We start from the raw sequence: 17,203 nt of genomic DNA, 5'->3' as shown, positions 1-17,203 counted from the left end.
TTATTCTTTTATGTTAAGTTCCCTCCACCACTTCTACAACAATCCGTGTGCAACAGTTTATTTACAGTACCAACAGCTCTTTCAGCCCTCTCCCCAAGAACTGAGGGGAACAGAGGTGTCCCTCCCTTGAGACCTCCATGTTACTGAGCTCAACTTGCCCTGGTCCCCTTCCTCTCCTCACCCTTGGCACTTCCTTCCTACCTCTTTAACGGCCTTGGGCTGATGGGGTAATTGGCTCCTTAGATCATCAGCCAGCCAGCCTGATTGACTAGTTACCCCCCGCCAGCTTTCTCCAGAGGAACTAATTAATATCTGAGTGATCAGAGTGCAGGCTCACCTGTTTGCACCTTGCACTCTGTCATACTGTCCCTTGAACTTTAACCTTTGTCAATAGTTCAATAGGAAATGGAGGCCCAGCAGAGAGAGGAGGTTAGAGCTGCCTAGTGCCTCTCTCTAGCGACCTTAAAGAAGTTTTTGGAACAGTGCTGTGGGCAGACTGCGGAGGAATCTGCATCCGTTTCTCAGCCGTAAGAAAAGTTGCCTCCATATGAGAGAGTTCACTAAGGAAAGGATATAATAATCTCTTGTTTGGAACAATTTTGTTTTAAGTGAATCAAAGGGTGAGGATGAAAAGAATTAGGGCATATAGTTTGAAAGATACAGTTGCTGAGCATGGGCAAGGAATTGCTTACAATCAGTCTTATAACCATAGAAGGATAATTGCAGGTGGCTAGCACTGTTGATAGACACAAAACACCCATCAGTGTAAAGCAGCGAGTCAATAATGCACGAGCACCATACGTTAGGTGGCTGATATTCTTGTGTATGCGAGTCAGCAGCACCGGGAAAATGCAGCCAAACCGCAAACTAGCAGTCATCTCTATCATGTTTCATACAAGGGAGCTTTTTCACAACCAGACTTTACAGTGCCAGTTTCCCAAAGTGGGGACATGGGGGGTTGTGCCATTAGGCTATGGTAGCAAGTCTGGGAGCATGCAGGAAAGGATCAACCTTTCTGGACTTGAAATATGAGCTACATTCAAGGACATGCAGGTTCTGTCCTCTGCCTCTTTGTCTGTTCTTTTGTGCAGTGCCCATCTATAACCTCACCCATTCTTACAGCTTCAGCTACCATATCTATGGTGTTGGGTTCAGAAAGCTGCCTCTCCACCTGCAGCTTCTACCCTCTGCCTCACATTTGGGACTTTCCAACATTTAATCCTGGAAAATCTGCTCCAATTCAAAGTAAACAAGCGTGTTTCTCATGTCTCAGCCTCCCACTTTCTGTTATCTCTCCTTTGTCCATCACCTTCAAACTCTGCACTCTCCCCTCTGGTACCCAGGCTCTCGCACACAGTTTCATTTGATTCCTCCCTCCTCTTTGGATTACTCTGTTGGCTTCCTTGAACTTTCTTCATCAAATTCAGGGCCACACCTTCCTCTTCAAGCCTCTGCACAACTCCATCACTGCCTACATTTTCTCATTTCCTCCTGCTGCCTATCCTTCTCCCACTCTACCATTCTAAACACACACTCATGTCCTTCTCTCACGCTCATACTTGCCTCTGCTTCCATGCCACCCACTGTGTATCAGTTTGCAACTGGCATTTTTACAACAGCATAAAGGTGCTTTTGCCATACAACTTATTTCACTCGGGGAACTGGTACAATCAGTACTATTGAAAGCATATTGGTGGTAGAACCTGCATCTTCACTCCAAGAGTTTGCTGGCATAGGTCTTTCCTGGTGTAGACTAGGCCTCTGAGAGTGATTCAGTATTTATTAAAAAAAAGAAAAGGAGGACTTGTGGAAGTGAGCTGTAGCTCACGAAAGCTTATGCTCTAATAAATTGGTTAGTCTCTAAGGTGCCACAAGTCCTCCTTTTCTTTTTGCGAATACAGACTAACACGGCTGCTACTCTGAAACCTGTCAGTATTTATTGAAACAGAGGAGCGCCACCTGCTGAACAATCAATATAATTTCCTGAGGCCCACAAGTGTTCCTCAGAGATCTCCCATCCAAGGATCAACCCAGCCCGCTCCTGTTTAACGTGTGATAACTGATTGGGTGACAGCACAAGGGGTGGTGTTGCCAGTTCCAGAGGGGTAAAAGAAACGGGCGTTTGACTCTATGGGGAGTTTCCAGCGCACCATGCCCACGGGGAAATATGCTTCCTGCCTGCTTGCCCCTATCAGGCCCACATGTTTGACTCAGCACTTTGGGCAGCTTCACCTGCCCAGTGTCTGGCCGTCCTCTCCTCGGGCAGGGAGGTGGGTTCTAACCCAATCAGCCAGGCCATGGTTAAATCAGCATTTAAAAGACGTTAAGTGAGAAGACTGAGCAGAAAAGCCTCACAACTTAAGATAAAGCAGAGAGATCCACAATTTTGCTGAGCTTTGACTCTGGCATGTGGAAAAGAAGAAAGCAGAGCACTGCATGATGCCACTGTAATCAACTGCAGGATATTATGACCTGCCACAGGATAGCAATATGCTGCCAAAGCTTCTAAAAGCTGTGCTACCTGATTAGGCTGTTAAGATGTATCTGTATGTTGCAAAGGAAAAAATGAGGTCAGTCGCTTTTAGAGTAAATTGAAAGCACATGGGTAGGAAACTAAGCTCATTGCATATCAGTAGAACGCTGCCTATGCGTGTCAATTATATCTGATCATTATATTTCATTTGCTATGACTCAGACGGGGCAAGCACTGAGTTTAGCAGACTGGCATACCGCCTGTAGCTCAAAGCCAAAAATCAAACTCGAATGAAGCAAATCCCAGTTGTAAGCACTGTGAGATTTTACAGTCGTTACCATAAAATAATACACTTTGTGTCACTGTAATAATAATACTATCACTAACGAGTCAGCTCCAATGGAAACTGTGGCAATGACATGGAGACTAGTGATTACAATACAGGTAACGCTTGCCCTGACTACTTTATTTCCATCATGCAGGCTTTTAAGCTAGAGTCCCCCAAATATCATGTAACCTAATATATAATGTTCACAGCAATGACTCAGGCACATAAAACCAACCATGATAACACTATCAGCATTTAGGATCAGTTAAAATTTTAAGCAACCCGTATGTTCCTTCAGTCGTGCCTTTAATGATGAATCACATTAGGAATCTCTAACTGTAATAGAGAATACCAATGCATAGGCACAGTTACAAAATGTCGTCTCTTCCTTCTCATTGACACTAGATTATAACGTCAACTGGTAGTTCTAATTGTAATGAATGGTTTGGAACATAGAAAGAAAATACTGGTTACATTTTCTGGACTGCAGTCGTTATGTGTAGAGCTGTGCAAATCCGTGGATATCTATTTTTGCGATCGTGGATCAGATGTGGATACAATTTTTGTATCTGCATAGGACTCTAAATAAAGGATTTTGAAGGCAGGGAAGCAGCTGTCTGCAGCTCATAGTCTATGAGGCTGCTTCTTCGCCTTCAAGATCCTATAATCCCTCTACCCCTGTATACAGAGAAAGGGAAGGTGATAGATCAAGACAAGCAGCAAAATCACCCCCATGCTCCTATCGCAGCGGTTTAAGCAGCCAAGCAATTTAGGAAACCTATCCGACTTCATTGCCATATCAGGTCACTTGGAGAGGGAGGAAGCTGCTTCTGCATAGTAAGTCAGTAGCTGCAGACAGCTGCCTCTTGATTTATCAAGAGGATCTCAAGTATGGAGATGATACCGCCTTATTTGGAGAAACTACTGATCAACTGCTGCTAATGCTGCAAGAGCTGCGACAGACTGCAGAATCTATAGGACTTAAAATAGGTGGTGATAAAATCAAACTATGCATGCCTCCTGTAAAATGGAAATGAATGACCTGTTAACACTGCATGACGATGACAATGGCATTGACTGGGAGAATAGTTTTATCTATCTGGGTAGTCAGTTGAAAGCAAGAGGTTCGGTATCCAAAGTCATACGTCGGATCAGTCTTGCATCAATGGCATTTCATCACTTTCAGCGGCCTCTCTTTTGGCAGTGGGATGTAATAATGCAATAATAATGGGAACTCTGTTATATGAAGCAGAAACATGACTGTAAAAAACAGCTGAGGAGACTAAATAGTTTCAGTGTCAACAAGTTATGGCATATTCTTAACATCCGTTGCTTTGATTTTTATCACAAACAAGGAAATACTTAGATGATCCCGGTAAGTTGCAGTCTTCCACCAGTTGAGAACAAAATGATTGCAGTGGTCAGATCATATCCAATGGGCAGACGAACCTATGCTTTTACAGAAGGATTGTAGAGATGAGGAAATAGAGCACAAATCTGACCATGAATGAGGTTGGAGAAGGAAGAAGACTTACAAGGGATCATTCAAGATGGAAGTCTGTTCTACATGCCACCTCCTCCTACATCCCAGGTAAAATGGAAATAAGAACTTCATTTGCAATAATCTAAAGTCCTATTTGGTTTTGTATATTGTCAGTCATACAGGCCATGCTCCAAAATGCTTTAGAGTGAACTTTTGCAAATACAGGGTTAAATAACAGCTCTGAGAGGAACAGCAAGATGAATGAAGAGGCATATGCAAGGGAGAAATCATGTTTCTGGAAAAGATTTGGAATGAGAGGAAGGTTGTTCTAAATGACAGATGCTGCAGAGGAGAAGGCTCCTGCAAAAGCGATGGGAGTGTCGGGAAGTATAAAGAGGATGACAGCATTACAGCAGAGTGAACAGGGAGGGTAGTGGAGAGAGTATGATAGGAGAAGGAGGGCTGGCTCTCCACCAAATGACGCCCCAGGCATGGCGAGTCTTTGGCATCCCCCCTCCATTTGTTAAACTTTTCAATACCTTATTTTTTATTGTATTTGTAGCCCATTTCATGACTTAGATGCACAATTTGCATGCATGATTTGTCTCTGTCATATTGGATGATAAATTTGCACGCTAGGATCTGTAAGTGTGTATTTATTCGTGCCATGTATAAGCAAATAAAAAATTGTTTTCTCTAAGCTTATAGAAACTTTTTTAATGTTACAAATAACTGAAATGTACTAACATCAAGAAATGGAACTGTGCACCAACACTGGGTGGATCAGTATTAAACACTGTTACAGTAGGTTACAGTAGGTGACAACTTTAGAATGTTAACCCTAGTCCATTAGTTCAAAAGGTCACTTTTCTCACCTTTGTCCTCGTGAACTGTAGCACATCGTCGGAGAGATCCAAAGACTGCCCAATGGCATTTTCAAGCAATCAAATAGCAAGCAATGTCAGTGTATCATTGGCCATCATCGATCAAAGATACGTTTTAATGAGCCTGAGCTTGGAAAAGCTGTGCTCACCACTCACGACTGTGACAGGCAGCGTGAGCAGAGTCCTCAAAGCTATCCACACATTAGCAAAAGTGTCCTTGAGCGCTGCCTCATGAATAAATTGGAAAATTTGAAGTGGAGAGTGCTTCCCGTATGGCAAAATGTGACAGAGGTCGTCCAATTTGACATAGAGGTCTTTATCATTGAGGTCCAAACATTCTCCATGTGTCAGCGTCCAGTGAAGGTCCGTATAATTGTTCAAGAGTGTTTTCCTGTCTGCTGGCAGCTTACTAAGATCACAGGAACCCCCCTCTCCAATCTTTTCGTAGTGCTTCATTTGTCCAAACCTTTCTTTGATGGACACTCGAGCAGTCAATGAGTGAGCAAAAAAACTCCCTTTTGAATTTGTCTTCTAAGCTTCCCATCACCTCATCTCTGCTCTCATAACCAAACTGTCTCTTCTTCCAATGAATACGAGTTTCCTTGAAGACAAGCTCAACTCCTAAGTTTTCGGCCATTTCTTTGGCAGCAGTGATGACATTTTCAAATCCATTGTCTCTGTGGGCCACAGTGAAATCACGGCAGCTTCTCATTAAAGTAGTAGCGGTCACGATGTCCATCGATGGAGTTTGTAATGCCTGGCTTACAACATTTGGTTGGAACAGGATATTGTGCCAAACCACAACTGAGACCAGAAATTTGAAGTCAATGATCTGGTTTGCCAGGCTTTGCGCCTCCTGTTGGATTCCAGCTTTGACTTTACTTGACTGTGGCAGTTCCATCAGGGTGTCATAAACCTCAGTTACTTGATACCTCACTGGCTTTATACTGTCAATGAGGATCTCCGAGAAAGTGTCACTTAGCAGCTTCCTGGTCAGATTTGTAACATTGTCCATGAGGATCTTCCACCTGATAGTTGATGCTGAAAACAGGATGTATCTCCTTTGCAGTACTTCAAAGAGAGATACTGAATCTGAAGCAGATGACACTGGTCCTGACAACCAGGTTGAGTGACTTGCAGCCACAAGGCATAAAGAAAACTCTTGGATTCAGCACAAGGATCCTTGCCTGGACAACACTGTTTCTTCCCTTCATGTTTACACCATTGTAGTTGCCTTGGCCATGGCAGTCCTGAAGCTTTATTTTACTCTCATTCAAAACATTCATAAAGAGTTTTCTTAGGCCTTTTCCAGTAGCATCGTACACAGACCGGAAACAGATAAAATGTTCCTTTACTTGGATACAGCTATCCTTGTCATCAATAAATCTTACTGTAAATGACATCTTTTCATTATGACTAATGTCGGGAGAGAAATCCACTATTATGGTGTAGTACTTCACTTTGCGAGCTGCATCAATATGTTATCAAGCCCCTTCTTTGCCATAAGGTCAATCAATTTGTATTGAATTGTTTTGCAGCAGTAATGATTCATAGCTTCTTTACGAACTAGTTGCCATAGGTGCTCACACATGACATCATCATATTTCCCAAGGAGCTCTACCAAACCGAGGAAATTACTGTTATGTTTGGTGAACAACTTATCTGAGTCCCAGAAAGGCTAATTAGTCTATGCAAGGAAGAGGGTAATTGAGATCAGAGGCTCAAGACTCTGCTATCAGACAGAAGCAAGTCCATGGAGGGTTTCAGAAACAGGGAGCACTATGCTACACAGGATCTTTAAATGAGTGGGAATGCTTGTGGAGTCATTTGAATATAGATTCGAGATGGCCCTACAGAGAGGAAGGGTAGTCCGGTGGTTAGGGCACTAGCTTGCAACTCCAGTGATTTTGGTTCAAGTCCCAGCTCTGCCACAATCTTCCTGTGTGATCTTAAGCAGGTGGATCAGAATAGCACTGTCCTACCTCAGAGAGGTGTTGTGAGGATAGATACATTAACAATTGCGGGGGGACATATAAGTACCATCGATATAATTGTGTATAAATGTTACATGACAGACAATGGCACATAGCTGTTTGAAAGACAACAGCATGGAGCTGCAATAGTCAAGGTGAAAAGACCTGAAGCCCTGGATGAGGATCCCATTTGAGATGGAGTCAAGGCAGTTACACATTCAAAAGCTTTTTCTTCCTTTATGCTGTGTAGTTTGTGGGTGGTCTGGAAGTTAACTTTGTTCTGTTCACACTTATGGGATCTGCAGTTTACATGAAGATTTATGTCCAGTTCATACAGAGTTACCCTGGTTAAATAACATTTTGAAGGCCTTGAAGAAGCCTGTTACTTCTCCTTAGCAAGTGATCTCATAGATTTTATTTGCTGTTCCACTGTTTTCATTTCTTCCTTGATAGGACAAAAATCATGCTTGTTTCTCCTAAAGTAAAGTCGAAACAAAGGAAAAAATTATTTCCCTTTTTTTCTTAAAGTACTCATGGGAAATGGCTTGAGAGTGCTTGAGTATTAGTATTTTATTGGGAAAAATCATGAAGTTTGCACTTCAGCAAAATCCTGGAGTATGTACTCAAGCAAAACTACTGACTTCAAGGAAAGTATTGTCTGAATAAGGACTGATAAAGGGTTGCAGGATCCTGCAAATCCATATTCACAAACGTCTTCAGTGAGAGGATACTACTGGTAATAATGGTTTTCAGGATCAGGCACTGAACCCACTGAAATTAGAGAGGGAGAATACCTATTGGATTATATAGTCAATCCCCTGTTAACTAGTGGAGTAGTGTACTCTGCATTATTTACTGCTTTGGTTAGTCTCATTTGAGTGCAGTTTAGCTTTTGATACTGAATAATAGAAAGGGTTTTATTACCTAAAAGTATACTTTGTTCTGCTTCATTGCATACTCGCATTGTCTGGTTGTTGCACTTAACACAGTTTTTAATCTGTGCATACACACATACTGGAATTCACTGTGCTTGCCAATCAGTGGCTGTGTCCAATGGCTGAGAAGCAACTAACTAGTTCTCCCTCTAAAAAAGAATATGTCTTTGTCATATTACACCAGGGTTCGGAAACAATCACATTTCCATGTCAAAGGTGGCTTGCAAAATCTGAAGATGATGGCGAGATTGTAAGAGAACTTGTACCATCTGATATCTTTACTGAAAAACTCCTGAAAGACGGGACACTAAAGCAGATAGAACAGGAAGTTGAAGAACCACTGGAAAGTAAGTAAAATTCCACCACACCTTGACTTATTATTTTGTCCCTTTGGAACAAGCCATTTGGATATGTAGTTCAGGTAGATACATGCTACTAAAGGTTGCTTCTTTGCAATTATGGCCATTGAGTGAAAAATCAATCATTTAAACTGCCATATTTTATATGAAAGAGCTAGTATGTCCCATCTGGATTACTGTAACATCCCGTTCTCTGGCCTCCTGGGTGCCCAACATGTTCCCATCCAGTCCTCACAAACACAGCTGCTACAATCATCTTCCCTGGCTGCTGTTCTGATTGTGTCTCACATACATCCTTTGAATTTCTCTATTGGCTCTCCTTTACACACAAGTTTCCAACATCTTGTCTTCCAGGCCCTGCAAATTATTTGTCCTCATCTAGTTATCTCTAGTCATTTGTCCTCAACTAGTTATCTCTAGTTATTTGTCCTCATCTCCTGTCGTATTGTCCTCCAACCGTTCTGCTCCACTGACCAGCCTTGATGCCCCATTTGTAGCTTTTTTCCATGATTGTCTTTGCACTTTCTTCCACACTGCCCCTTAGGTACATAACACCCTCCCAGACCTGGTCTGCAGGGCAGCTACCCACTCCTTATTCAGATCCCTCTGTAAGTAGGTTGAGTTCCAATCCTACTGTGAACAGAGAAGACGAATGCTATGCAACATCTGGATTTACACTCTTCCTGGTATTTGGCTTTCTAACATAAATAGTAACCACACAATATAAATTTCAGCCTCAACTTCTCCCTCAAACTTGGCTGTTGCTAAGGATTTCTCTGCAAGACCTCCCTGACCCAACCCTTAGTTACCTCTGCCCTAGAGAGAGATTCTTACCCCTCTCATATTCTGATTGGAGCTAATTGAATCCAACTGCCAGTATTGCTTGCCATCTTCTTTCAGGGTTCAAGTACCAGGTAAGAGGACGATTCAACCATGGAAATCATCTAGTCCAGTATTTCTTATTCTCTTTCTCAGCCTGATTTGTATTTACACTATGCCTAGGGCCCTACCAAATTCACAGCCATGAAAAATGTGTCACTGACCTTTTGTGTGTTTTTACCCTATACTACGCAGATTTCACAGGGGGAGACCAGTGTTTCTCAAATCGCAGATCCTGACCCAAAAGGGAGTTGCGGGGGGAAGAGGGGGGCGGTGTCGCAAGGTTATGCTAGGGGGGTCGCGGTATTGCCACCCTTACTTCTGCGCTGCCTTCAGAACTGGGCAGCCAGAGAGCAGCGGCTGTTAGCTGGGCTCCCAGCTCTGAAGGCAGCATCCTGCCAGCAGCAGGGCAGAAGTAAGGGTGGCAGTACCGCGACCCCCTAGCAATCCCACACCAGGCCATTCTTACTTCTGTGCTGCAGCTGGTGGCAGCTCTGCCTTCAGAGCTGGGCTCCCAGCCAGCAGCCGCCGCCCTCCAGTTGCTCAGCTCTGAAGGCAGTGCCGCTGCCAGCAGCAGCACAGAAGTAAAGGTAGCTGTACTGCAACCCCCCCTAAAAAAAATTTGCGACGCCCCCCCCATGCACAGAACTCCTTTTTGGGTCAGGACCCCTACAGTTACAACACCATGACATTTCAAATTTTAATTGCTGCAATTGTGAAATGTACGATTTTTAAAATCCTATGACTGAAATTGGCCAAAATGGACCGCGAATTTGGTAGGGCCCTAACTATGCCATTCTGTCAGTGTACATAATTTATGCACCCCCCTAAGGCCTTTTATAGTTATAAGACGAGCTAGCAGGTCAAAGTGAGGACTAGACAGGAGCCTGGGGTTTACCTGAACCTGCTAACTCCTATTACAATTACAAACTGCCTTGTCTTCATTAGGATTTTACCTCGTGTTAGTTACCAGATGTTAACTAACACCAGGTAAGAACATGTTTTTTCTAGTGAAGACAAAGCCTTAGAATATTAAGTTCTTTGAGTCAGGGACTGTGTTTTCTGAATTGTTTTTACAGCTGATTTTGGGCACTAGCCCAATATAAATAATAAAAAATAACAGATTCCTTCGCTATAGTCGTGCATTTTGTCCTGCAGAGCTACTGAAATGATATGCAAAGAATCAAATTTAATAAACTGATTATGCAGAACATATGTTGGGACCACTGCACTCATTATTAAAATGCAAAAAGAACAGGAGTACTTGTGGCACCTTAGAGACTAACAAATTTATTAGAGCATAAGCTTTCATGGGCTACAGCCCACTTCATCAAATGCATAGAATGGAACATATGGTAAGAAGGTATATATATATACATTCAGAGAAGGTGGAAGTTGCCATATAAACTGTAAGAGGCTAATTAATTAAGATGAGCTATAATCAGCAGGTGAAAAAAACTTCTGTAATGATAATCAAGATGGCCCATTTAGACAGTTGACAAGAAGGTGTGAGGAGGATACTTAACATAGGGAAATAGATTCAATATGTGTAATGACCCAGCCACTCCCAGTCTCTATTCAAACCCAAGTTAACGGTATCTAGTTTTGCATATTAATTCAAGCTCAGCAGTTTCTCGTTGGAGTCTGGTTTTGAAGCTTTTCTGTTAGTCTCTAAAGTGCCACAAGTCCTCCTGTTCTTTTTGCGGATACAGACTAACACGGCTGCTACTCTGAAACCTATTAAAGTGCAGTTATTTCTTGGCTGGAACACCACAGTTTAACTGAGTATAGCAACGCTGCACAACAGTTTAGGACATAATGTCAGAAAAGTACTTTATTCAGTTGAAACTGCAGGTGAAATTTAAGTAGGTACATTGTAATTAACTACCCAAATTGGAATTTGGCCAGCATGCCAGAGTTAACACCTCTACTCTGATGAAGAATGCCAAAGTATCTTTGATAACCACAAGCCATCAGAATATCTTTTGTTATGACACCTACTGCAGCATAATGCTCTCTGTGGTTAGTGAAAAAACAAAGCAGGAAAAGTGAAATTAGTGAAATTGCAAAGCAAGAAAAGTGAAATTATTTTCAGAGCTAAATGAACCTGATCCGGCTCCCACTGCAACCACAGAGAGTCTTTCCACCTATTACAATGGAAGGTGGAACAGCCCCTGTATTATTCTGAGAGCTAAGTGTGAAAGGACTCTAATAAAAGCAAAAAAACCCACACCTTATCTGTGAAGCTATTAATGTACACAAAGTATCCCACCATCAAACATGGTAAGTCTCCATACCCCAAGTTTCTGTGCCTCCAATAAAAAGTACAGCTTTTTCTCCTTCTCATTTTTGAATCGTGTGGGAGTAGCATGGAAAGCTGCCAGTGAGACTCTCTTTGGGGTTTACATGGCACTAATGTGAGTAAAAATCTGTTAGCTGCTATTTGCTTTTCCAGGGAACATTCTTTCAGTCACTGTTTGTTCCCCTCATGTAAATGGGGCGAAGCAGATACATGGAAATAGCTGCATTTAACACATTAGAAAAGCACATTACTAAAGATTGTTATGAGATTTCATTGGATCACTGTTGAGTGAGCTCAACAAAGAACATACGTAAACAGTAAAACTCCAACATGTCTTTAATTAAATATTGTCCGAGCAACAAGATTCTGGAGTCTGCCCTCTTCTTTCAGTGCCGGGAATTTATACGGGTAAGTCCCATTAACTCTGGTGGAAATTTCCTATTGAAATCCCTAGAGCTTGTTTGTGGAGGATAGAATATTAAGAATCCACAACTCCAGACCACTTAACCCTCTCATATGCAGTGGAGAGCGGATCCTGAATCCTAATCATGAAAGACGCTGCATTCACTCAAGTCCCATTGACATTAGATGAAGTCAGTAATAATAAGGATACTTAGCATCTTTAATTGCACGTTTTGTGTCAAGGCACTGTAGAGACATTAACTAGGTGGAAGTTCATGGGAGCTCAGCACCTCTTACACTGCCCTCAGCATATAGGATTAGGCCCTGAGAATCCATCTGCTCCCAAATCATATATTTAGATATCTGTTTCTTTATATAGTTCATACATACAAGATAACTGTGTTCACTGGCAATATCTATGGCGCTGGGACAGATGCAAATGTTTTCCTGACTATATATGGAGACCTCGGGGACACCGGGGAGAGAAAACTCAGCAAGTCTGAAACTAACTCCAACAAGTTTGAAAGAGCACAGGTAAAGATGAAACTGATTGATAACATTTTCCAATTGCAGGCCTTAAGCAAAGCGATGAACAAATGTTGTAACTGCTCTTCCCTAATGGGAAGTACCAGTCTGCAAGGATGGTCGGAACTGATGGATCATATTTATTTCCTCTTAAAACATTACATTTTCAATTTAATGTTGGTATTTATGTACTACAATGATAGGCTCTATAGCAATCCCTAAGATGGACAAGATCTTTCTTTGCTTGGAATCAGTGAGATAGGGCCAGTCTGGCCCATACCAAGCCTCCTATATTTCAGCTGCAAAACTGGAAGTATTCAGTGCTTAATTTTTGCCAGGGCTAAGCCTGGGCACCTCTTGGCTTGGCGGTTCATAGCCCCGGCACCTGTGGGCTTGCTGCATCCGTTATGAAAGTAAACCAATTGCTTGAGCCCGGCACCTCTTTCATTACAAATTAAGCATTGGAAGCACCAATAATTGAGGGCATGGTTACCATCCCTTGAGTTGATTTGTATCTCCTAAAAGGGGGGCAGCTTTGGTGAATCTGACTATAATGTGTATTATAATTAATATTGGGGCATCATCTTACGACAGCTTTTTGTAAGCTCTTAACGTGTGATTCTACTGTGAGAAGTGATGTAAAAATGGCACTAGGTTGTTCCATGTTTGTCACTCCATGATTTCCAGATCAGTGTGCTCAATTTAAAAGTTACCAACAGCCAGCCCTGCAGACTCCATATTATATCTGAGGGTATGTCTACACTGCAAAGAAAACCCACCCACCAAGTCACAGAGCCTGGGCCAATCAACTTGGGCTTGTAGGCTCAGGCCGTGGGACTAAAAATAGCAGTATAGATGTTCATGTTCGGGCTGGAGCCTGGGCTCTGTGACTTTCCCTGCTCACTGGGTTTTAAAGTCCAGCTCCAGCCCAAGTGGGAATGTCTGCACTGCTATGTTTAGCCCCGGCCGCAGCCTGAGCCTCGTGAGCCCAAGATAATTGGCCTGTTCTCTAAAACTCGATGCCGTGGGTTTTTCTTTGTAGTGTAGGCATACCCTGAGAGTCAAGCGAGTTTCTTTCCTGCTAATTTCACTAGCAATTGCATATGCATAATAACCAAGTGCAGAATTTTCTCCATTGTCTCCAGTGTGTTGCACCAGGTATAAATGATGGCAGAATTTGGAGCTGCAATTGAAATGTAGTTAACAGTTCAGTTGTTGTGTTAACCAGAGGAGAATCCAGCTCACTTTCTCTTAGCTCTGTTGTCCTTGGTGAGCTAACAGCAGTAAACAGTAAAATTTTACTTTTGACACTAAAGTCAGCAGATACCAGCTCCAAGTGCTCAACACATCTATTCCCTTTGAGTAAGAGGGTGAGTTTTTACATAATCATGTTCACAGCACAACTGCACTTTAAACCTCTCCCTCTCAGGACAGTTTTAATGGACACAGAATCTTTTACAGACAACTCTGCTGCAGCTTTTAATCAATTACTGTCCAGTAAGGCTGGGTTTACACATGCATTGTACTCCATTGTATACATTAGCTATTGTCCATTGAGAGAAACTATTGCTATTAAACATCCTGTAGGAGGATAAGTTCACAATACAGGCCGTGGACCTGGGCATTATATACAAGATCAAGATTCGTCATGACAACACCATGCTGAATGCTGACTGGTACCTGGAAAAAGTAGAGATTCTGGATGAAACCACAGAAGAATTGTACCTCTTTCTGTGTGAGCGCTGGCTTTCTACAAAGAAGGAGGACAAAAGGATAGAGCGGACACTTTATGAACAGGTACAGTAACAACAGCTAGCGCAGTGATCCTGACCCGGGCTTCTGAGCACTATCACGTTGCTGCTAATAAAAATGAGATGCATGGCCTTTCATCTGGTTGCAGTCCAGCACAGCTCATGAGTGGCCTGACCATGTTACCCCCTGAAGGTTGTGTTTTGGCCTACGTAAAATGAATTGATGGTTCTCTCTCTGGTCCTCCATCACTGACTTCTTTTGTTTGCAGTCTCAGTGGAGAGGCCAAGGACTGAATGGTTAGTGGAGACTTACCCTCTTCAGATCAGGAGCCAAGTGCACTGGCAGGGCTGGGTAGAGAATTCTGCACTGTTGCTGCCTGCGCTGTCCCTACCCAGCGGATAAGTAATAGATTTCTCTCTCTGGAGTTATCAAGCCAAAATTCCAGGTTTCACGGCCCCTGCCTCTCCACCCATCAATCCTAATCATCGAATAGGGCAGCACCTTTCATCAGCACTAAAAATATGCAGTAAAATGTCCTCTTACCAGCGCCTGGAAAGGCTCCGTATGTATTGTTTAATCAGTCTAATACAGCTAATTAGAATTCAAAGTACATGTATTAATTAAAATTAGCAAACAGGATTAAGTTAATAGGCGCTTCTTGCCTTTACACAGGAAGGCACAGCACTGCAGCTGATTAACGTCTGTTGTGTTTAAGGGGTTTGCTTTACAAAACATAGTTACATTTTAATTGAAAGTTACTACTAAAATTATCCAAACTCATCCCAGGTATAGTCCCAGAGAGGTAAGCAGGGATGATCCTGGTGCTTTGCATCTAATATAATTACAGTTCCCAGCAAAGAGTCCTCTGAGTTCTTGTGGTCACACCCACCAAATTGCTCATATTAATTCCTTTTCAAAATCAATTAGATAAAAAAATGAAATGGTTGTGGGGAAGTATTCTCATGTTAACTGGGCTATGACACAAAACCCATCTTCAATAACTGTTCTAAAAATATAATAGCTTTGACATTTAGGATTATTCAGCTTTGTAGCTTTTGTTTGACCTTTGACTTTTGTGTAGTGTGGATCAACTAGTCCAACAGCTACAGTGTATGTCTTGTTCAGCAAATCTGCAGCTACTCTACCTGTCTACCTTGCCTGTGGTCATTGCTCTCACATGCTGTCTAGCCAAGTCACAACACATCTTTGTTATGTACATTAAGCGCATGCCAGTGGCCTTCATTGTAGCTGTCAGGGTTCCCTCCCCACTCTGAACTCTAGGGTACAGATGTGGGGACCCGCATGAAAGACCCCCTATGCTTATTTCTACCAGCCTAGGTTAAAACTTCCCCAAGGCACAAATTCTTTGCCCTTGGAGGGTATGCTGCCACCACCAAGTGATTTAACAAAGAATCAGGGAAAGGACCACTTGGAATTCCTATTCCCCCAAAATATCCTCCCAAGCCCTTATACCCCCTTTCCTGGGGAGGCTTGAGAATAATATCCTAACCAATTGGTTACAAAGTGATCATAGACCCAAACCCCTGGGTCTTAGGACAATAGAGAAATCAGTCAGGTTCTAAAAAGAAGGATTTTATTTAAAAAAAAAAGGTAAAAATCACCTCTGTAAAATCAGGATGGAAAATAATTTTACAGGGTAACAAACGATTCAAAAACACAGCAGAACTTCCTTCTAGGCTTCGTTTCAATGTTACAAAAAACAGGAATAAACCTCCCTCCAACAAAGGAAAAATTCACTAGCAGAACAAAAGACACACCTTGCCTGGCTTTTACTTACAATTTTTGTAATATGAGAGACTTTTAGGATGGTTTATAGGAGAAGGAGTTTTCTGACCTGATGCTTCTCTGCTTCCCGAGAGAGCACACAAAACAAAGCCTCCCCGCCCCAACCCCCCGCCAAGATTTGAAAGTATTTTCTTTCCCCATTGGTCCTTTTGGTCAGGTGCCAACCAGGTTATTTGAGCTTCTTAACCCCTTACAGGTAAGGAGGAATGTATGGTTATGACAGTAGCACTCATGGAAATGGTGGAGGTAAGGTCATTACAGTAAAGTAAATGGATAAGCTGTAATAAATGATGAGGAGTCATGCTCATGAGAGCTGTACTCAGCAAAAACTACATGGAGAGATAGAGGGATTTCATGTTATGTTGTTTGAGGCATATAGGAACAGCTGGCAGTGCAGTGAGCACTGAACCTGGTTACCTTCACATGTGTGTGTTCTAATTAGAGCTATGATGGTGAACGGAACAGCCTGGGTGGCTCATCTCTCAGCCTGAAGAGCCAAGATAGAAATGCAAATGTGAAGAATAAGAAGAAACTCAGCTTGAACGGGTCTGCCCAGGAAGGCTCATGTAAGAGAACTGTGTGTGTGTCTGGATGCACGTGTGTGTTCTTGATTTGAGTTCTTTGGGCCATGTGTTTATAGTGGTGAAGACCAAAGTGGGGCAGAAAGGTAAATTGTTCTGGTCATCCTGCAGCTGTACCCCCTGGGGCTGTGATCCTATGGGATCTCATAAACTCAGCAGAATCAGGCTGGATCGGTGCTTGGATCTGTTTGTGTATTGCTATTTCTATAGTGGTCTTCACCATAGCAACTGAATAATCCTGCACAGTAAAAGGCACTTCCTATACTTCCAGACTTCTTCTTTCCCTCCCGCCTAAATCTAGGTTATATAGCGCTAGAGCCCGGGGATTGAGTCCTTCATCTCCTGTGAAAACAAATTCTACAAGCAACGTGTTTTGTGTGACATGAGCACATAACTAGATAGATTCTCCAAGAACACCCTCTCCACAACCACCCTGAGGTGAAACCTGCATGGGGGACTTCTAACACAAACCCAGAGCTCCTTAGGAAGCAGTGTGACTGGTTCGTAGGGGGTGCTCTTTT

General features: G+C 42.6%; 1 protein-coding gene across 1 annotated transcript in view; it reads left to right on the top strand.

Moving 5' to 3' along the window:
• Positions 1-17,203, top strand: part of LOXHD1 (lipoxygenase homology PLAT domains 1) — a gene marked incomplete at its 5' end in the record, with an annotated part of 327,020 nt that overhangs the window by 221,029 nt on the left and 88,788 nt on the right. The window contains 4 exons of the mRNA XM_084628053.1: positions 8,261-8,423; positions 12,398-12,552; positions 14,131-14,340; positions 16,544-16,667. Coding sequence (XP_084484179.1) covers positions 8,261-8,423; positions 12,398-12,552; positions 14,131-14,340; positions 16,544-16,667 — 652 coding nt within the window. The remainder of the gene's footprint in view (positions 1-8,260; positions 8,424-12,397; positions 12,553-14,130; positions 14,341-16,543; positions 16,668-17,203) is intronic.

The sequence above is a fragment of the Lepidochelys olivacea genome (genome assembly GCF_965140295.1).
Source record: "Lepidochelys olivacea isolate rLepOli2 genome assembly, chromosome: 5".
NCBI classification, from domain to species: domain Eukaryota; kingdom Metazoa; phylum Chordata; order Testudines; family Cheloniidae; genus Lepidochelys; species Lepidochelys olivacea.
The sequence above is the reverse complement of the archived record's forward strand: the minus strand, read 5'-3'. Positions and strand labels throughout refer to the sequence as shown.